Genomic DNA, 22,084 nt, shown 5'->3' with positions numbered 1-22,084 from the left:
TGTCAATACCTATATCATATATAATACGTGAAATTAATATAACTTCACGTGACAATACCTTTTTAAATTCAATTTTATTATGAGGTTGTTGACTGCCTTTTTAAGCACTATCATATATTATTATACTTTATTTCATTTTAGGGTTAAAAGTTAGTAATTAATTTATCACTGTAGATATAAACCATCTTGTAACAATTAATTAAGTCATAGTAGGATACGGGGTAGTTTCACACCCTCTATGATCATATATTACTGCTAGCAATATGAAATATGATGATCTAGCTTAGTTAACTAATCCCTTGTTTAATATTAATACGTATGCATAAAATTGTATTTTCTGACGTGGGTTTGGTGTGTGTATATATATTGTTGGTTTCTAGCTGTAGCCTGATACAAATCAATTAACGCTCTTTATACCATTGGCCACTATAGGTGTCCCACTGCTTAAATTAATGTTTTCGCTAAATTATGAAATGAACATCACAACTAAATCTCCAAATGAGATAACAGTACTCAAAATAATATAGAACGTGGAAGCAAAAATTTCCACACAATAGAAATCAAAGGAGAGATTCTCTTTCTTTTTTTCTTTGAAACTTATGCCTAGTTCTTGTGGTGTCATTGATTCATTAAATGTTTGTCATGTGTTAAAAAATTATCTCACTATTAATAAATGTTTGTCATGTGACGTCACCAATTATAAGAGAGTCTCTCTTGTAGAAAAATGTCATTTATGCAAGTAAGCACACACATAGTTATGCATATGCTCAATAAGGATTAGTCATCACAAAATGAAATTACAGCGGCCAATCGGTCCCTGCTGCATTACAATTTTGAGCATGAAAATGATCGGGTTCGGTGGATTACCAAGCAACAAATCAGGTTGTTCTAGCCCAACTGTACTCATCAGTCCATATCCAAGTCCAGTTACCTGCTACTTTCTACAGTTGATTTCATTTTCATTCGGATTTCTGGTGGATCCCCTCAACTGCTTGTATTTAATGGACGAGAAAGCTTCCACTCAGTCAAGTGGTTCGGTCCAAAACAGAGAAAGAAAACACAGGCCAAGTTTTAGATAGGGTATATCAACATCACTGTATTCACTGAGAATGGGGGATAAAAACGGATTTGTTCAAGCAATCAGGTCATACATAGGTCGTAAATGTGTTTCTTTTTCTTGTGTTTTCCGCCGCGGGGGTTGGGGTGTGGTGTGGGGGTGGTGGTGGGGTGGGTCGGTTGGGGGTTTCTCTGCCTAAAGAGACAAACCACATTCAGTCATTACAGTATCATATTGACTAGAGAGTTGAACAAAAACACCCATATATAACGTTCCCAATCTTAGTAATTTTGTATCGAATTTTATATTAGAAAATATGTACATTTTGTTTTGGTTTTAGTTTGACCTTTCAAAACCCCCTCAACTGCTTATATTTATTTTACTTTTGGACTTGATAGTTGACATTTCTTTATTGGTTAACGTTATTTACTGTTTTATTTCATACCACACATTAGAGAATATTCATTTAATACAGAAAAAATTAAAACCTCTAAACTATTTAAGTTTGATGTCATTTCTCCCTCTCTCAAAATTACTTCATTCCTAAGCTACTAGTCGCTTAAACCAAACAAAGGGCTGGTTTGGTGTTGCTGTGCTTTGAAAAAAAGCTGATTCTGCTGTGATGTGAGAATAAGCGGCTGTGAAATAAAGCAGCAGAGTGTTTGGTAAACTTTTTTGTAAAAGTGCTTTTAAAAAAAAAAAACAGTATTATAGTGTTTGGTAAACTTTTATGTAAAACTGATGTGAAAAAAAACCGATTTCTCAAAGCTGGGTTTTGTAGCTTCTTGTTTTTGGCTTTTTTTTCACCCAAAACTGTGAAAAAAAGCTGAAGCTGAATGTTTACCAAACACAAAAACAGCTCCCAGCTTTTTTTGATACCAGCTTTTTTCAGAATCACCTCAGTACCAAACCAGGTCAAAATCAGACCACACACCAAACCCTAATATATAACCTAGAAACTAAACTGATATACATTTCACATATTCATTAATCCCAATAGTCCCTCCTCCTAGACCAACACCTTCTAAGAGTCCAAAAGGGTGTGCACTCATAATTACGCAAGTTGGGAGGACGTTGAGGGGACAAAATAATGACAAATATGGAAAAGACGCACTTCAGATAAGACATCTTTGATAGACTTCACTATTTAAGAACCAAGTATAATGAGCATTTGTAGGCTTTATTATTCAGTATCTGAAAGTTCAATTTTTTTTCTGTGTAACTGGGACATCATAATCATATCCTTATAAGAATCTACATTGACTAATGACAGTGAAATACTAATACAAGGCTCATATATATGTTCTATTTCTGTCATCATTTGGCTCCACAAAATCTGCATGAACTTGTGGCCTCAAGTTCAGATTATATTTTGAGTACACACCAAAATTGGTCAACTAATACATTGTTCCTGCAATCCCATGGACCTGAGATTGCAGCTGCTGCAATTGTGGCCTCTTGCTAATCTTGTGGGTCATCCATGGTGGGTATGTTGGCCAGTATCACAGACACATCTTTCTGAATAGTGTTGAGATCGATTGAGCTAAGTCTGGACGTAATTCAGCAACCCCACTGCAATAGTTTAACAATTTCATTGATTCTATATATTGGCGTCAACTCACTAATATTACTCTTAAGCCTTCCCTCCCCTTCAAAGGTCAAAGAACGATTTTGATCAGTTTTCATGTATATATAGTATTTGATTTGTACCAAGCCACTCATTAGTTTGAGGATTAATCAAAATTGTAAAATTGTATGAGCTTCACAGTATGTATTTGTTATTCGATGCAGGAGATTTCCACCATAGAAAATAAAGTTTTTCTATGTTGTGGTTAACTGCATATTTTTAAATACAAATATGTTGTTGATATGCGTCAATATATATGGTTAATGTCATTGATATTATTGATATTCTCAATATCATCATGTAATGGTCCCTCAACTAAAAATCCATGATTATTGATCCCTTAATTCATCAAAATGTGCAGGTATGGTCATTTTTGTCAACTCCGTCAGAATTTCGTCAAAATAAGTCATGTTAGAAGGACGATTGCTACAATTGGGTTAAAGTTGAGGGACTATTGCTCCAGTTGCGTTAAAGTTGAGGGACCATTGCTACAATTTTTCTCATTTGGTTTTCCATTTTTGCCCCTTGATTCAGTCTCACATGCATGACACGTGACTCATTTTGACGGAAGTTATCGGAGTTAACAAAAAGTACCATAGCTTCTCGTTTTGATGAGTTAAGGGACCGATAGTCACAGATTTTTAGTTGAAAGATCATCGCTCCAATTGAGTTAAAGTTAAGAGACCATTTCTACAATTTCTTCTCTCATCATATGCGTGTTTGTTGAGATCATCAATATATTATCAGCAAATGCAATTACCTATAATTGACATTCATTTCCCATAAAAAAAAAAATTTGGTCAAACATTTCCCATAAAAATTTTGAACTGCTAATGCGAATACTTTGAGAAATCATGAATTTGTCACTACGTTCAAACCCCCAGGGGAGTTGTACGATATTGAAATTGGGTCACCTAATCAACATGATGACATTGGTGTGACTTTGGGAGGGTACCTAGCTAGTGGTTTCTTACGATTGTAAGAATGCTTACTTGTGACACCCCATTTTCCTTTTCTTTACTTATCCCCATTTCCTTTCTGAGACAAAGAAGTGAAGTGTAAAAAATAAAATAAAATAAAAAAATAAAAAAACTGCCTAAAACTTGAATCGTTATAACAAAATTTCCAAAGGAGTTAGCCTTGCTGCTTTTCCTTTCCGTATATGACTTGGCATGCCTTTAGATGCCAGGGCCAAGCAATAATCCCCTTCGAGTCAACCCATATCTAAATGGAGAGAGAGATACTCAAAAAACTATAAGTATAACATGTATAGTCTACTTTTTTTTTTTTTTTTTTTTTTTTAGCAAATGATATTATCTATATTAAGGGAGAGAGTGTGCTTAGCTTCACAATAGGCTAGCAATAATGTGGTTCAAATTCGTCTTTGACGAGAATCGAACCTAAGACCTCTTACTTACAAGTGAAGATGAATTACATTATACCGTAGTACTAAGTGACATTTAAAGTCTGTTTTATTACCACTCAGTATTTTTGGGAGAAAGATAAAATGGTAGAAAATCTTTTTACAGGATTTAAAATATAAGGAATAGAAATTGAAATCATTTTGATTTTGGAGTTTAGTGCATTTATTGAAACATAGATAAAAGAATCATTTCACTTCTTAACTTTTTTTCTATTTTACTTGCATGTAAGGAATCGAAAAAGTGCAATTTTCCCTTAAAAATAAGGAACTCGATCGACTAGGGGGCACTTCTTGTTCTAATTCTCTTTCCTTAATTACTTCTCCTATTTTTAAGTTTTTCGATTCCTTTAATTTTTTTTAATTTTTTATTAAGTAATTATGAAAATAAATATAAAAAAGATTAAGAAAAGAAAGGATTTGTCTGCTTGCTTACAAAAAAGCCCAAGAATCGAAAAGCTACGAATCGTTTAAAACTATTTATCTTTTGCTTTTTGTTTTTATTTTTGTGTTTGATATAGGGTGAAAATACATGAGATTTTGGAGGAATGAAGTATATATGGTGGTGAGAGGGAAGGTAATACATAAAGAATAAACAAAAACAAAAATGTTGAAAGTGAACAAATTAAAATTATTTTGGTTTTTTTATTCTCATTTTGTATCTCATTTTCTTCATCCATTTATTATGCGTTTTCCCAGAATCCTTCCTCCAACTCTTACATATCTCTTGTTTTTCTCATGTGATGAAGACTACAAACTCAAGATGAAATGGTTATCAAGAAGCTAGTAACTCGATTAGTTAAAATCATTCTTCCTTACACACTGGATATCTTAAGTTCGAATCTCCCTCCTCCAGTATCACTATATAAAAAAGAGAGATGGTTACCAAACAAGTCCTAAGAGGTTAGGCTTGAAGCTTACATATTGACTAACTCAATAATTGAAAGCTTTAATTAGTCCAAACCAAGATGCCTTACGAAATTGGTGTGTGCGTGTATGTATGTACTTGAGGAACATTGATGAAATTCAATTTTTTATTTTTTTATTTTAAAAAAAAGCCCAAATAAATGAATTTGGATGAGCTCAACAACCCCAAATACTGGAGGGTTCATATGTTTTTTTACTCCATTATGATGCAGATTGAAGTGTTTTCCTAGATTTGGAAAGGTTCTCATCTGTTTGGGTTTTGATTTTTTCAGATATGTGGAATTTGAAACATGCATATAGAGGAGAAGCCGATGGTATTGTCAGTTTTGGTGGTTTAGACCTAGTGGAGATGAAGTCAACGTTCAGATGCTCGTCGGAGTCTGTCGGGAGAAAGGGGTGGCATGCCCTTCTTCTTGGTGTATGTACTATCTCATACCTCGAATTTGTGGCCAATTGTCGACGGCTGGGTTCTAGATAGAACACTAGTACTATTGTGTGCTGGAGATGCTCATATTTTCTTCTAAATAAGTTGAGATTAGCGTTGATTTTTCCTCTCTGTTTATGCCTTGTATTTTATATTCGTTGTTTATTCTGTATTTGAGAGAGATGATTACTGTCTTAAGTTTATGAGTGTACCAAGTTATGAGCTCATGTTAAAAGTTGTACGAGTACCACAATATGAGCTCGTGTTAAAAGTTAGCAAATCAACAATACTACAAGAAAAGCGATGGGTTTTACAGCTAAATTTTGACTTTTTATCGTGCTTTTAGCAATAACTACCTCATTAATGATCACGTTTGCTCAATTATTGTTCTTTTTTCTTGTATGTATTGGCTTTCTTATTGCAAATCATGCACCAACATCTTACTGAAAAGAGTTTTTTGTATTAATGTTGATTAAGAAGATTTAATATTAATTAGTTACCACAGAATAATTAAAAAACAATTATCATACAACCATACTAATTCATTCGTGATTTAAAGTATACTAATTAAATATATATATATATATATATATATATATATATATATCATACAAACAAAAATTGTGACTACTTACTGAAAAACTATGTCGGTCAAGTATGTGTCCTCACTTTCCATGCATATATAAGAACGCATCTTAATCATTTTGCGGCGGTGCAAACGCAAGTTGCCATGCTATCATTATATTTTATTTTTATCCAGATCGATAAGAATATGACTAACAGTCTAGAGCTAATGACCAGAAGCCCTATAAATAGTGAACGTTATCATACATTTTGAGATTTGGTGGGGAATATTAATTATCATGAAAATAACAGCACTAGGAAAAACTCGAACTAGGTGAAGTTGACAGCTATCGGGAAGTGATTGAAGGCTGGAATCAATAGTACTACTACTTTTCCACAATAGCAGAGTAAAACATTTAGGGAATGTTATTTTATCAAACTAAATTATGCATGGTAACAAAAAAATACTTATGTTGCAGACTTCGATTTCGACTATTAACTTTGACATGTTACCTCAACCTCAAGTGCATACAAAAAGTGATTGAAATCATGGATCCTTGAAATGAATCACAGAATTCACCGTTTTTCACCAAGAATTGAAGACAAGGCAATCTAAGGTTTTAGAGAGGACATACAGAGAAAGATGAAAGACTGAATTCTCATTTTCAACAACTTATTATCATAATTACAACTGTACAGGCTACGCTTATATACTATAGGAGCTAATCATTTGTAAGTTAAACATAATTAACTAACTGATCATGAAAATTGTCCTAACTAACTATATATCTTAACTAAGCACAAGCAATGAGATCCTAGCTAGTATACTTTAGAACAAGATAGAATCTGGAAGGGAATTCTGTCATACTTTAACATACCTCTCCTGATTCACAAACAAGCCTTGTTGATGATGGACTTGTATGCTTAGGAAATAAGAAAGGGATCCAAGATCCTTCGAATTCAAACTTATTTAATTGTATCAGTGCTGGTGATTGTGAATCATCGACATAGAAAAGGAAATAAATTTGCTTGATGATGTTTAACAAACAAGGTCGAATCTAAATTTGATTGAAGAAAATCGACGGCTCAGTAAATAACATTTTCATGGCTTTTATAAGGCAGGATCTGAATTTGGTTAAAGAAATCCAAAATTAAGGGGCCGTTTGATAACTATTTTGTTTTTATTTTCAGTAGTTAAAAAATAATTTTTCTATTTGAAAAAATAAGTGTTAAAAAAAACTAAAAACTAAAAACAAAATGATTATCAAATATCCACTAAATAAATAATCAAATTGGGTTGACTTGCCATATACATGTAACACGTTCAGTTTACAGACCAAGTTGAGTTGATTTGCATCCACAAAACCTGGTGGCTCTCCACAAAGATCTCAGTCAATAGCATGTAATCATTCTTCTCTCAATTTCCCAAATTCTAGGGTTACGATATTGAGAGATTCCACAAATTAATGCCGCCAAGTCAACTAATCTATTCGAGAGTTCGAGTATATTAAAGATTAGTCAAACTCCGAGTCATCATCCCAACGAATTATATTACTTGTTTGATTAATTAGTCACTCACAGGGGTGAGATCTACCATGCATACAGCAGTCTATTCCTTTTTTTTTTTTTTTTAAATTTAATTTAATTCATTATTAGAGCCTGTGGAGTGTGTGGGGGCATACATGCATACTGAAGAATATTTATCCATAGTAAAGTGGAATTAGAAACCTTAATCATATTAAGGTTAATCAAAGTATTGTGCACACGCCCTCGTCCACGTACGCATTGTTCTGATCACACGCACTAGAACAACTTTTCAAAGCCATGAAAGAATATAATGTCAATGTCCTGGATTGTCTAAAAGCAACAAATTAATGATGGAAATTGTCTTAACTACCTGTACGTATATACTAGAACTCAATGAGAAATTTTGAGCTTTAATATATCGATCGACGACCAATTAATTTTACAAATATTAGCTAGTTAATTAGAGCGTGCAATTCTTCGATTAATATGAAATTCCATCTTCGATCAAATTACTCGTTACTATAACATTGAAATGACAGCTAGCTAGCTAGGTTTCACCATGTCAACCAGCTGTGACATAAGGGAAGTACATTAGACTTGCCATGGCCTCTTGCAGCCAATCATCATCGTCATATTTCATCTGAAAATCAACGAGTAAATGGTAATTAGTTATTGCAAACAAAAAATGATAACTAATTATTGTATGTGTGGGTTAATTTGCACGCATGCATGCACCAATTAAGATATTTCATTTGCCTGGAGAAATGTTATATATTATATATTAAGAACCCTACCTGGACTGTACCGCTACTACAATACAGTTCTGATCGCTGATCTTTGCAGGTTTGAATATTGTTCTCAGTCTTTTCTTGTGCCATTTCCTCATGATGATCAGTGTTCCTTGCAAATCTCCCACGAACTCGGACCCTTCTATCAGCTAGAGTTTTGCGGCAAGCATACTGTAGTTGCACATAAAATTAGTAACGAATTCCTTATATATATATATATATATATATGCACAGGTTGTGTTGTTAAACTGTTTATATTGTCAAATTATTGTAAACTTAACCCATTAATTAAGTTCTTTTGTCTCATTTTGTGATTTAGATTCACCGTCTAGCTAATAATGTGATATCCATGTTTAAATTTTAAATCGTTGTACCTTAATAGTTTTGTTGAAGTTTCTCTGGTTTCTTTTCTTCAAATATCTGTCAATCCTTTCTTTCCTTTCTTCTTCTGAATACCTTCCCACCTTCATAGTAGACTGATCTTCAATTGTAGGCACCTGCTGATTCGCTTGATTAATTACCTACACAAAATTTTACGCAATTCATGTTCTAGCTGAAATCAATTAACCATATGCACAATAACACTATGCACCATATATATACTAAATGATCGAACACAATAATTAATGCAGAAATTCATCATGATGAAATATGATCAGCTAGAAATAGCATACCCAATTTTCTTGGCCAGCAAGGCTAAACGGCTTGAAATCGGCTGGCATGAGTCCAGTACAACGATCCTCCCCCAACTGATCATTCATATAAGGTAGGTTTAGTTCTCCACCAAAATTCGGAGTCCCTGCAATTCCATGCATCCCCATATTACCATATTCCGAGTATGTACCAGGGACAGCAATATCTTCCGAAAATCCTAGTAGCTCCGGGAACGAAGCTACCATAACAGACGAAGAGATGTCGGATTCTGGTGACACCACTTCAAAATTAGCCGCAGCATTGCTAATATCACAAAACGGTAACAAGCTTTCTTCACAAGTAGTACTAGCACCCCACATTGTTCCACCTAAAACTGCAGTACTGCAACCATTTTCTCCACTCACCATTGGAGTTGGGTACCCATAAAAATGAGAAGGGAGTGAATAGTCATTGTAGAATTGATGAGGAATGGAAGCCATATATGGACAAGAGAGCTAGCTGGTGAGGGGTTAATAAGGAACTGACTTTTTGTGTGAACTTGGTTTGATGAGGCTTTGAACATTTATATAGCAATGGCCAATTGGATAGTAGATACTGGCGACAAGTTGGTCTACCCGTACAGTTTCGGGCAACTGCCGGGGTGCTGCTGCTTAGACAAAGATAGCAAGTTGGAGCTAATCATATAGCTAGCTCCGTGTAACTATCACACTTTACTGCTATTGAGAAGTTGTAAGCGCGTAAACTTTTGGTTTTTAACTGTTTAAGGTTACCGACAAGTTCTAGCTAAAGTGCTGTTAATTAACTATTAAGGTACGAATTTGTTCAAGATGTTACGTACCTACACATGCGGGAAGGGGCAAGGCAATAATAATTTGTGCTTTCTCTAGTGATATTAGCGGTGAACCATGTTTGGTCTTATAAAGTTTCTCATGATATTAGAGCAAGGTATTCTTTAGACACATTTTGGGCCAATTTATTAGGCTCAAATTTGCCTTCTTAAGTTGGGCTTTTGAAAAGTTGCGCTAGCTCCAATATAAGGATATTAAATGATGGGCCCTCAAAAATTGTGTTGGCTCTAGTACTTGAATGATGTTGGGGCTCTCAAAAAGTTGTGTTAGCTCCGGTGTCATGATTTGACCAGTTCTCGATGTGGGAATTAGTTTCCCTTTTGACCTTGTGTGGGGTCACTCATGAGGAGTGTATTGGATAATAGGATCCTACATTGATCATATGATAAAATAATATACAATTAATATATGGGAGTTTCCATCCCTAATATCACTTAGGCCTTGTGATAAAACCCAACACCAAGTAATAAATGGTTAAGTTGGGACAATATTGTGATATTGGTGATGAATCATGTTTAAGCCTATAAAATTTCTCAGTTTGTACAATTAATATTTTACAAAGTAATGTTAACAGTCTTTTATATAAAATAGTAAAAAATGGGAATTAGGATATATATTGTAGGTCCAATTTGTTATTGTTTTTTTCACTAAAAGCTGCTTCACTTTAAAGTTAAGCAGTAAAAAAAAATGTTTAGTAAAATATGATATCCTACTTATTTTAAAAGAAATGGCCTCCAAACAACAGTTTTTAGAAGTAGTATGTAGATTGCTTTTAAAAGTTACTTTAATAAAAAGCGGCGTTAAGCTTTTAATGAATATTTTTAATTATTGTAATCTGCTCATTAATTTTAAAATATGATGTTATTTATCCTTCTAGACACACTTTATCCTTGGAGAACAAAGTAACCTCCACCACCATACCACAATCGCGCCACCGCCACCACTACAACAATACATGCTACCACTACCACCACAACCACAATTGCCATAACCATTGTTGCCACCACCAACAGCCACCGCCACCACCATAGACACAAGCGTCACTACTGCCACCACAACCACAACCACCACCACCGTTGTTGTCACCACCCCTACCACCATTGTTACCGTTGCAACCCAACCACCACATTCATTTATTGGCACCACCACCACCATCACAACCATTGTCCTCACCATCGCCAACACTGCTATCATGTCCATTTTTGTCATTATATACAATATATCAATTTTACATTAAAATTTATCAAATGCTTTTACATTGTTTTTCATACTCACAATATTTTTAAAAATACAATTTATAAAACGCTCAACTACTTTAATTTGTTGCTGATTATTCTTAAAACACGTCAGAAATAGTTTTTTTTTTTTTTTTTTTAAAAAGAAAAAGAAGCAACATCATTTCCAAAATGGCCCTTAATTGGACAATACTTGATGAAAGTTAGTTATGTTCCACGGTAAAATAATTAGTAGTGGGAGGAGTAACTCACCTTCTTATAAGCTTATGCAAAGTTTCTAACTCCTTATCTATCTTTTAGATCAATCTCCATTGCAACCCTCCCTCTTTGGTTTTTTTTTGTTGACACAAGTGATATTAAGAAGTGGATAATCGAACACAAAACTTCAAATACAAAATTAAAATACTCTTAACCACCTAAGATATAAATTATTTATCAATCTCATCATTTTTTAGCGTCTCTAAAACATGTGACATTCGTTAATTCTCAAGTACATGAGACTGTTTAACTTCACAAGAAAGTTAACCAAACTTTGGATGCCCATAGTGCTAGCTGCATACGATTCTATCCTACCGCACTATTTAATCACAACAATGTCTTTCTGTTACTAAGCAAGTCCAATCAAACCATGCATGCCCTATACTCATTCAAACACAAGATATTAATGCTTTCAGTTCTACTAATAATAATGCTAAATATAGAGACTTGGATCCAAAAGCCCTAGTGTTGTTTGCCTCTCATTAATGTCATACATGATCTAGTAGAATGTTCTTATAAACTAATCCCTTATATATAAGCAAATACCCCTTTAACTAAAGTAGGCAATTAGGAGCAGAACTACACAACCAAAGAGAGACTATGAAATAATATAACGTATTTTTGTTCATTCTTCAAGACAACTGTTTTGAAGAAGCGTACGTATATGATAAAGTGGTGAACGAATATGTAGGCAACTTAGAACAAAAAGTTGGCCTGAGGAGACCAGATAAAGAGATATAGAGAGGGACTCATGTGAATACTATTCTTATTGTTTAAAGCTGTACACCTATAGGTACTACGTACTAAAGAACTGACCCAGTTATAGGCCAAGAATCTAACACATGGGGCATGTATGGTTTTTGCATCAACAAATCAAGTACAACATATATGCCTGCCTTAAACTTGATCAATTCCTTTACACACCCAAATATAACTGAACTATTTCACTGTCATTTGCCTTACATGTAAGAAGTGTTTTATGCGTAATTAATTCGGGTTACAACAATAATATATGAATGCTTCTGGTAGGAAGATATTTGTTTGATACATATGTGTACGTCTGGACAAATGGCCTCGTCGTTAGGATTAGGAAGCTGTTTAGTTCAATATGCCCGAGCATGGGAACATGTTCTGTTTTATCACATTTTTGGTAGTGTTCTTATTGTTCTTTATTTCTTGTTTTAGGTAAACAAGTAAACATGATTTTAGCATTGCATGTGAATAATGTATATGTGATTAGATATTAGAATTTATCCTATATAAAATGGCAAATATATATATTGCTCGTTATGCTTGTGAGACATTCTAATGCTAGGAATATATCTCAATCATATCGTGGCCCCATATTACGGCTGTGTAACAACGCCAATAAATCGATTAAGCCTACCATATTATGAAATTAATTATATGTTCATAAAGTTTCTTAGTTTGGTAGGGATTGCTTAATTTTCCTCGTATACAGGGCATGTTCCGAAGAGCTACAGCGCTTTTTTCATTATTAAGAAAATGGATTCTCCACCTATTTCATTGTGTGCTTTCATTGGCGTTCAAGTTTGATTATGCTTAACCATTCATATATAAATATCAGATAAGGATATTTAGTTTAGGTAGGAACACCCTATGGAATTTGTAGATGGAATATAACCATATTTTCTTTGTGAGTCTATCATTTGTTAGCGTGAGGGAAAATTTTAAAAGTAGAATTTCTAATTGCAGTCTAGTGAGAGATCTCATGTTTAGTCTATATAAATAAAATGTTATTACCAAATTATTTCTAATTGCACTAGGCTGTAGTTAGAAATAAATCTAGTGCTCAATAGATGTTTGCTACTAGACTAGTGACAAATATCTATTAAACAAGTGTACTCGTTCCATTTAAGTTATTTTTCGTATTATGTGATTATTTTTGTTCAGGTTGGTATATATAAAAGCTATATGTTTTTAATGAGAAAACCAATCATCTAAACACACAATTCAAAGGTTATCTTGATTCTTATGATTTGATTGAGTTTTTAAATTGTGAATCCCAGATGGGTTAACCAACCAACCAATCTAAACCATATAAAAATGAGTAGTGTCAAGTTCACCCAAAAGATTTGTGATGTGGAATATTTCTTCTGAATTGACCAAATTACCAACTCAGAAATCATCCATACATTTGTGATGTGGAATATTTCTTATTATGATAAGTTAATTATAAAAAAAGTTCTAGGTTGGAAGCTAAGAGCTATATACTAAGAAAAAAAATGTTCCCATACATTTAAATTCATTAGGGGTTAGCTGAGGTATGTATGCATATGCTGTTTCTAGCTAGACACATAGTAATTTTCCTTCTTTTTGGAAAGATTAGGAACTTTCGTATGCACCGACTCCCTTTTCCTGATTTTACAGCATCCATTACTTGGGTTTTTAACATTTTGGCAAAATGTTGATGGAGGTGAAATGCAGCAGCAAAGATTGTCACACACAGAAACGGAAACGAAGCACGGCTTCGATCTTCTTATTTATTCTTGTGAAGTTCTGATTTTTGTGAAGGTATCTGGTTCAACAAGATTTCTTGAAGAGGCTTTGCACATTGTCTTTGAAAGATTCTGGGATTTATTTTCATACCAACTCAACTCCTGTATCAAATAAAATATGGAGGAATTCAAAAGCGATCACAAGTTAGGGAACCTGTTTTCTAAGAGATTTCAGAATCTCCGAAATATAATATGATACATCATGTGTCATAATATGAGTAGAGAGATATTAAAAAAATATATACGGGACATAACAATTATGTCATCCATTTATATCATAACACGTAGTACACCACATTGTGTTCCGGATACACATAATGTTTTTGAAGAGAATTTTTTGGTACCATTTTTTGATGCAAGTTTATCTGTCACTAGCTATTTGCCACAAAAAGTGAAATTTGAGATAGAATTGAAAGATATTGTGGGCAGCAGTAGTACATAGTATCAGGTCCCCTGGTAATACTTTCCATGGCATCAACCAGCTAGATTTGCCTGTAGAACCCTAACACCCACTTGCATGTGAAACTGTTCCTCACTAAGCAAGGCTCTCACTCTTCTTTTGACATCCACGAAAGAATGAAATCCAGACACAATTTGCCCAAAATCTGAGAGAAATAAAAGATCTTAAAGAAAGAAAAAAAAAATTATATATATATATATATATATATATAAGATCTTATTAGGCCAACCCCTTATTCCTAGGGTACATATGTAGGTGCAAGAGCATCTTTAGTGGATTAGATAAACTCACTTTTAAATTCCATCAAATCAGAACACTAGCTACTGATCATTAGTTAAATATGGTTTTGTGAACATTGACTAACCTGGCTATAAGGATAATGTTAGAGAGATTATCTATTTAAATTATATTTTGTAAATAATATAACGTGGTTGTTGATAATTAGATTTCACTTAAGTATTGATTAACATGCTTATTTTTTATTGATGACATATAACAAAATTTGCAAACTTGGTCTAAAATTTTGGACTATTTAATTAGCATTACTCCTAGAGAAAAATTAAGTTAGCCAAGTTTTAAAAACTTGAATTAAATATCTAATGTATTTTTATTTAAGTTAGCCAAGTTCTTCCCATGTACAACTTGAAGTAAAAATAGGTTTATTTTTAAAAACTTAAATTAAATATTTAATGTATTTTTATTGGCTTGATTGCAAGAGTACATCAAACACGTGTATAAGACAATGAAGTGTGTTATCCACATATCTCTTTTTTACTTCTCACATATTCCTTGTTAATTTTTATCATTTGATCTTCTTAAATTCTTCCGATTCAACGACTGAAAATTAAAAGGATGTGTAAGAATAAAAAGAGGTGTGTGGATAGCACATCCCATTGTCATATACAAAAGCAACGAATATAAGGGGGCAAAATTTACAGAGACATAAAAACCGCACTAACAATTAGAAAATCCACATAACAAAAATTAAGCCAAATTTCCAGCCAAGCTCACACAACACAGAACAATCTGACTCTAAAGCAAGCTATATCCTAAATCATAAGCATATCATCACCACCAAAAGTGCCACTATCAAACCAATCACTTCCAATCAAGAAACAAAAAAGGCTGTCTCTGAGATTTTTAAGGTCCTGTACGAAATTTATAAAAGGTTTCCTCTTTAAGATAGTTTTCAAAAATAAGTAGGACAATGTATTGATGCTATATGACAATAACCTAAATCAAAACAAACTTTAGGACTCACTAATTGTAAATTTACAATTATGTTAAAAATATGTTCAATCTTAAACAACTAAACAAGAAAAAAAAACCCTTAAAAAACTCTAACTTTATAGTTTCACTTGAATATATAGCATTATTATATAATAACTTTATAAAAAAAAATCATGTTGAGGGTATTTTTATTGGCATTTCAAATAGTGCACAACGAGATTTTAAAGTGTTAATAGAAACAATTTTTCAATATATAGCATTATTACATGTAAATTTTAGATGACAAAAAATGTGCGCTCCCCTCTAGCAACAAATATTATAAATAAGAACGAATATTGAAAAAAATACTGAGTCTGTGACGATTTAACTATGCATAACACCAAATAACAAGAATCCTTATTTGACGACCATGACCCAAACTAACTGGAAAAATAGCAACAAAATCCTTCATAAGCCGAGTGGCACTAGTTTTAAAGAAAAGAAAATAAAGGGAGGATTTTGGGAGAAAGATTAAATTAAAAACGGTGTAGGGTTTCTGTTTAGGGGATTTCTAACCCAAATTCAATTAGATCAATCCAACATGTTCATGTTGGTACAAGGTGCATGTTGTTTGGAAATAAATCCAAAGGCAGATTTTGTTGGGAGCATCAGATCACCACACCATTTTTTTTTTTTTTTCTTTCTGTTTCCCATCATTTACCAGTCAAGATCCTCCTTGCTCAGATTTGTCCAGACTTTACAGTACAGGCTAAATCCTCTTCAAGCCTAAGCATTGCCCCCTTTGTATAAATCCCATTACACCGCTTTTTCTTGTTCGTATTCCTTTGGAAGATATGTTTGTGACCAGAAAGATCTTATAAGAAATTAGGGTTGGGGAAGAGTCAATCAATAGATATCAACTGGACATTTGATGTATATCTCTTGAAAATTTTGATATCTATTGGAAGATATTATTTATGTCCAAACCCTAATTAGAATTCAGAAAAAAGTTTCTCTTTTCTCTTCTTGCACACCTATGTTTATTTATGACATTTCTGGTCGATAAATTACGAATGGAAACGTTATTAGAACTCTAAAAATCTCTTTTGGCATTTCAAATTTTCTATAATTAGAAAGAAAAATACACTTGTGAGGAGTGTAGAATGAGATTTTTGGAGTGCTAATAACAATTCCTATTACTAAATTCTCATAGTTTCTTTCAAATTCAAAAAGCACATTAGCAATATTGTTTTGTTCGAGCGATAAGTACGGTTAAAGCTTAATTTAAACTTACCAACTTAGTTGAACTCAAGTCGCCGGCATTAAAAGTATTTCACATGCACGTGGCCTGCCAAAATTTTGCGAACCCCAGATTGTGGAACAGGAATAACACACTTTATTCCTTTTGTCTCAATTTTACGGCATGCATTCACATGTTTCAGTACTTATCTTGTACTCGGCACAATACGAGAAGCAGACAGGAAAATACTGCTGAATGCACGCACATCTTGAATCATATGATCGACTCCGAGCTAAGAAAAAAAACTTTACATCCAATCTCAAATCCAACAGCTCGAAACAAAATGTTCACGATGTCGAGAGCAGATATTATGCTAAGCTAAGTCACTGTACCTGTTCAAAGCGAGAAAACCATAGGAGATGCCTTCCCAATTTCTGTGCCACATTGACTAGGAACATATTCTGCAATCTACACTGATCATCAATCCGCTTGATTGTTTGTAACAACTCACATTTATCAGGCAGCTCGGACACATTATGCAGCATAATGGCGACAGATGCGAGTGGATATGACTATGACCGAACAAAACAAAGACTAAACTTGCACAGCGGTTGAAATAATTCAAGAAACCTGAGACTGGATAGATATTGATATTTTTCAATCTAATATAGTTGAGTGAGAGAGAGTTGATGCATTGAAGAGAACTTCAACTTTACATCCAAGGTCAACAAATGAAAAGGTAATGTCAATTAGCTCTGTTTCAAATGAACAGGCAGGTAGTCAGAATAATTAAGCAATTATTTACACGGCAAACCTGCATTCTAGGACATTCTGGAGCCTACAAAACCTTATTCTAGTTCACTAACTCAACTTGATGTTGATTACATCTCAAAAAATGATATGCCACAGAGGACAAGCCATGAACCTTCCATCCAAAGGACCAAAGCAGCCAAGAACAAGCTCGACCCACAGCCTAACGAAGGGATCTGCAAATAACTTTTGCACAACCTGTCAAAAAGAACTCGATTGTTCACTAACATCTACAGGGCCCAATGATGAACTCAACATTCAGGATAATTCAGAAGAATAAACGTCGGTGGTGTATTTTTAAAATAAAGAAAACTCAAACGCATAAAACCCATCAATTATGGATTTCACAAATTAAAAAAAATAAAAAAGAACTGTTTTTTGTTATTAAGGGCCCATACATTGTCCAGTGTCACAGGTCAATTTAAGACTTAAGGGTGTGCCATCTCATGCAACTCATAACAATGATGTCTGGAGCCTCATTACGTAAACTTTACATCAATATGGCTAGCATGTGCAAACACACACACACACACACACATATGAAAGCAGAGTGAGAGAAAAACTAAGGTTTGACATACCAATTATTATCTGCAGCAAGCAACTGCACTGTGAATGCTAGTGTATATTGCGGCTAAGCAACCCTTGGAATGATAAATATAGATCTTTGTTGTCAGTCCCGAATATTTCTTCTGCTTTCCTTAAAGTTTCCTGAAAAAGATGTACATAAAATTTTAACTACATTGGTAAACATGGGTCTTCTAAAAGTTTAGCTGTATCAGTTTGGCAAACCATCAAACAATTGACTATCGCTTTACCTCTCTGGTTTGCTTATGAGCATTTAGTTCCTTGATGTTAGCCAGAAATGCACTGAACTGCTCATATGATAAACGACTCCTGAATTGCAGTACATTTAGATCAGTCCGTTAAGGGCAAGTTACTATTGCAACAAATCAGTAACAGCATACTTGAATTACAATTATTGCACCAACCTGGCCTGACGAAAGAACTCTTTTCCGTCAATTCGAGGAGTGCGCCCTGCCAAGTTTGCAATGCAGAAGATGAAGAGTTATAATTCCAAAAGGTAATTCAACATAGTAGAATTGAGTGTTCATATAGTATCATCAACAACAACTGACTGTTGTACAGAAAGACCCAGAAATATTTTACTTTTGGAGTAAGAGGGGGGAGCAGTTGGTTTCGAAACATAACCGCAGATTTGTGGCAAATGATAAAACAGGCCACAGAGAACCAGAAGTTCCTGAGTTCAGGTGCAAAAATGAATTCAAACCTGAATGTGAACGTCCACGAGGTGGAGAGTTTGCTGCTGATGACTGCTGGCTTGATGAGTACCATGAAGAGAATGAAGTCCGTTCTTTATAGGCGGATTTTTGGGGAGATGTGGCACCAGATGATTGCTGAGGAGAAGAAATGGCAGAATACCCTCTAGGTGACCCACTTGTGGAAATAATCTTTGGAGTTCCAGTTGGAGTAAGCCGCGGAGTGATATATGGAGTTATAGAAAATCCTTGACTGGAATTCTTCAAGACTGTCAGCCAAAAAGTTGGTTTCATGATTTTCATTAAAAAGAATAACTGAATGATATTTGAATATGTTACCTCATCATAACAAATTGAGATAATTTAAGTAAAAGTACGATGAACATTTTTTTTAAGAGAAACAAGAAAAAGTGTAGAAACAGAAATAGCCGGATACAAAAGTGTGTTCACCAAGTTTATTAACTAATCTATCAGTACCCACTCAAAGAAACCAGAAGGTCCAATGTCACAAAGGCCACCAAACTGACTAAATTATGGATCGGTACCTCCTAAAAAACTCAAAAGATTCAGCATCACAAAACCCTTCGTTAAAATTTCAAAAATCACCCACATATTCTTTTCTAATCCAACAAAAAACTATGCCTCAGATATGTTCGTTGCAATGTTACCAATTCTAACAGGTAGCATACAGTCAGGATCAAGGTCCATGGACGTTAGAGTCAGATTACGTACCTTCATCAGTTGCTCCCTTATCTGTGGAACCACTTGAGGAATATTGTCCTATGTAGCCATTTGTCTCCTCATCTGTAGCAGAACAGAGAAACAATCCACATTAACCACCAAATGAAAGGAAATAATAAGAAACAAAGTTAGAATCTACACCATTAGGGGGAAAATGCTAGACATAAAACCGATTTATTGCAGAAAACTATAGAGCACTTGGTCAGGTCAAAGAAACCGTACCCTTATCAGGATATGCCTTTGGAACAGTGCCAATATCAACAGTTTCAGCTGGCTATAAATAAAAAATATAGTGAATGAGTTCAATAAAATATATATAAGAACACAAAGTTCCACGTGAAAACCTCCATCACTGGAAGAAAAATAACAGACTTAGATTTCCAAATATATAAAAAGAAACCATAATTGGTAAAGCTGAAGTCCTTACAGATCCATTATCATCATTTAGCGACTGCATTAGTTGTCTCTTAAATGTCTCCAACTGTTAACAGGGGGAAAAAAGTCAGTCCATAGGTTGACATGCTACAAGAATGAAAACAAGTTGAAGAGACAAGTTTGCAATAAAACGAGAGGTGGAAGGATGAAGGAACAAGAAAATAAATCATGAGTTAGCTTCAATTTCAAAACAAGAATCTACATGCAATGGGATACACTTGAACAACAAAGAAAAAAGCCTCATGCTTTAAACAACTAACAAATCACACCTTTGATAAGTCACGGCTGAGCTTTTTAGTAGTCAATGCCAACGAATCTCGCTCTTTGGAAAGCTTCAACTTCATGAACAACAAGAACATATCAAAGTCACAGTTAATGCAAGTTTGTTTCAATATGAAACTCAAGGGTGATGCACCATCCATTGCCGAGGATGTAAAGTTAACGAGAAAAGAAAACTATGCTTGAATCTTGAACACTACTAAAACTATGCTTGAATCTTGAACACTACTAAAACTATGCTTGAATCTTGAACACTACTATTCTTTTGTTTCTTGAGACAGTAATACAGCAAAAAAAGATGAATCCAACTTACTGAATGTCACAACAAGTTGATGTGAATGTGATCAATGTATTAGTAAATTTCTATCCTTTTCACAAACCAAATCGAAAGAAACACATGTGCATGTTTATTACAAACAATATACGTATTCTAACAATTCCAACCAATTTACTCAGCAACCAACCAACTGAAAATTCCCACCGGAATCAAATTCAGAAGCAAGGTATTACATTTCGCGGATGCAAATTTTTTGGTCGAATTACTTGATGCTAATTTAAAGAGGTAGACAACCATAACCCCTCAACACCGCCCCGCCCCCCCCCCCCCCCCCCTCCTTTCTCTTTTTTTTTCGTTCAGAAGATTTAAAAAAAAAAAAAAAAAAAGAAAAAAAAAAAGAGAGAGATTAAATTGTCTCCCTTCTCTTCAATTTCCTCCAATTTTCAGCAGCCAAGCAAACACATAAAGGGTAAAAATATACAAAAAATAATTGGGGGAAAAATCCTAAATTTCAAATTCAAAAGACAAAAGGATATGAATTTCCAAAAAAATGGAAAATTGGGGGTTGAAATTCTTACATTCTCATCCAGAGAAATTCTCAGGCGGGACTCAGCCTCGTGGTTGGCGTGCTGGAGGCGCGAGACCCTTTCCTCGAGCTCAAACACAACCCTATCTTTGTCCTGCAGCTTCTGCCTCATCTTCCCCATCTCAGACTCCAGCTTCGAAACCCTAGACGCTATGGCCATCGACGTGATCTTCCGCGCCAGATCCAGCTGGTCGTACGGGTCGCTCGGTATCACCGACAAGATCCCGTCCGGCAGGTGAAAGTCGAGCCCACCGCCACCTCCACCACCACCGACGCTTCCACTGCCCTGCGACATAGCTGACTCCTCCTCCGAGCTTCGAGTCTCCGCGCGGTGATTGTGGCCGTTGGTTTGATTCGATTGTATTATTTTCCTTCTTCGAACATCACATTGGGCACAACGACAATTATTATTTATTTTTTTAATTTCAATAAGTTTCATTTGAATAAATTCCCACTCTCTGGCCTTTCCCTGTTTTTTTTTTTTTTTTTTTTTTTTTAAATTTAATATTTAAATATTTTTTTTCAGCTTACTTTAGGCCTTTTTACGGGGTCGCCGTCTTTTTTCGAAAATTGCGTGGGTTTCCCTCCAAAATCCAAACAAATATTAGGCCTGAAACATATAAAGCTCAAATCGTATTTGAGCCCAAAACAAACCCCCATTTTGCAATAAAGGCCCACCAAAACACATTTTTTGTCCCATAAGAGCATCTTCTTCGATGTCTTTTAAAATGTAAAAATTTAAGTTTAACAGCTTATTTGTAATCATAGTACTACCGGTTTAGTGATATTCGATTCTTGTTAAAGGTAAATTTGAAACATATTATTGCTAGCCTATTATAAAGCTAAGCTTACCCCTCTCCCTCTTATGTAGATAATATTTTTTGTTAAAGAACAAAAAACAGGTTATATGAGAATTTGATTT

The 22,084-nt window shown here is 34.3% G+C and overlaps 2 protein-coding genes across 4 annotated transcripts; both read right to left on the bottom strand.

The window, feature by feature from the left end:
* Positions 1–7,936: 7,936 nt before the first annotated feature.
* On the bottom strand, positions 7,937–9,537 carry LOC137724346 (uncharacterized). Of its 2 annotated transcripts, none has more exons than XM_088693252.1 (4): positions 9,009–9,537; positions 8,709–8,831; positions 8,341–8,505; positions 7,937–8,186 (listed from the first exon to the last, which is right to left on the bottom strand). In XM_088693252.1, the coding sequence occupies exons 1-4, from the start codon at positions 9,465–9,467 to the stop codon at positions 8,109–8,111; spliced, it is 825 nt and encodes a 274-aa protein (XP_088549378.1). In that variant the 5' UTR covers positions 9,468–9,537; the 3' UTR covers positions 7,937–8,108. The 2 variants fall into 2 exon arrangements, with proteins under 2 accessions (XP_088549378.1, XP_068319186.2); XM_068463085.2 differs by having other exon boundaries at positions 8,709–8,855; positions 9,009–9,535.
* A 7,891-nt stretch (positions 9,538–17,428) lies between these two features.
* Positions 17,429–21,594, bottom strand: LOC137726220 (uncharacterized protein At4g15545). 2 transcript variants are annotated; one of them, XM_068465110.2, is made up of 10 exons: positions 21,155–21,594; positions 20,290–20,358; positions 20,013–20,066; positions 19,808–19,859; positions 19,577–19,648; positions 18,856–19,113; positions 18,557–18,602; positions 18,383–18,461; positions 18,146–18,275; positions 17,429–17,743 (listed from the first exon to the last, which is right to left on the bottom strand). In XM_068465110.2, the coding sequence occupies exons 1-9, from the start codon at positions 21,455–21,457 to the stop codon at positions 18,183–18,185; spliced, it is 1,026 nt and encodes a 341-aa protein (XP_068321211.1). In that variant the 5' UTR covers positions 21,458–21,594; the 3' UTR covers positions 17,429–17,743; positions 18,146–18,182. The 2 variants fall into 2 exon arrangements, with proteins under 2 accessions (XP_068321211.1, XP_068321209.1); XM_068465108.2 differs by having other exon boundaries at positions 17,429–17,765; positions 21,155–21,585.
* Positions 21,595–22,084: the final 490 nt, after the last annotated feature.

The sequence above is a fragment of the Pyrus communis genome, chromosome 5, assembly GCF_041283825.1.
Source record: "Pyrus communis isolate YQ-2024b chromosome 5, ASM4128382v1, whole genome shotgun sequence".
In the NCBI taxonomy this organism is placed as follows: domain Eukaryota; kingdom Viridiplantae; phylum Streptophyta; class Magnoliopsida; order Rosales; family Rosaceae; genus Pyrus; species Pyrus communis.
The sequence above is the reverse complement of the archived record's forward strand: the minus strand, read 5'-3'. Positions and strand labels throughout refer to the sequence as shown.

Coding starts and splice junctions, on each gene's coding strand:
- LOC137724346 (XM_068463085.2), bottom strand. CDS start 9,467: ATGGCTTCCATTCCTCATCAATTCTACAATGACTATTCACTCCCTTCT. Junction 8,856..9,008: donor TTGCTGGCCAAGAAAATTGG/GTATGCTATTTC, acceptor AATTTTGTGTAG/GTAATTAATCAAGCGAATCA. Junction 8,506..8,708: donor ACTTCAACAAAACTATTAAG/GTACAACGATTT, acceptor GTGCAACTACAG/TATGCTTGCCGCAAAACTCT.
- LOC137726220 (XM_068465110.2), bottom strand. CDS start 21,457: ATGTCGCAGGGCAGTGGAAGCGTCGGTGGTGGTGGAGGTGGCGGTGGG. Junction 20,359..21,154: donor GAATTTCTCTGGATGAGAAT/GTAAGAATTTCA, acceptor TTGTTCATGAAG/TTGAAGCTTTCCAAAGAGCG. Junction 19,114..19,576: donor TAAGGGAGCAACTGATGAAG/GTACGTAATCTG, acceptor TTTGGCTGACAG/TCTTGAAGAATTCCAGTCAA.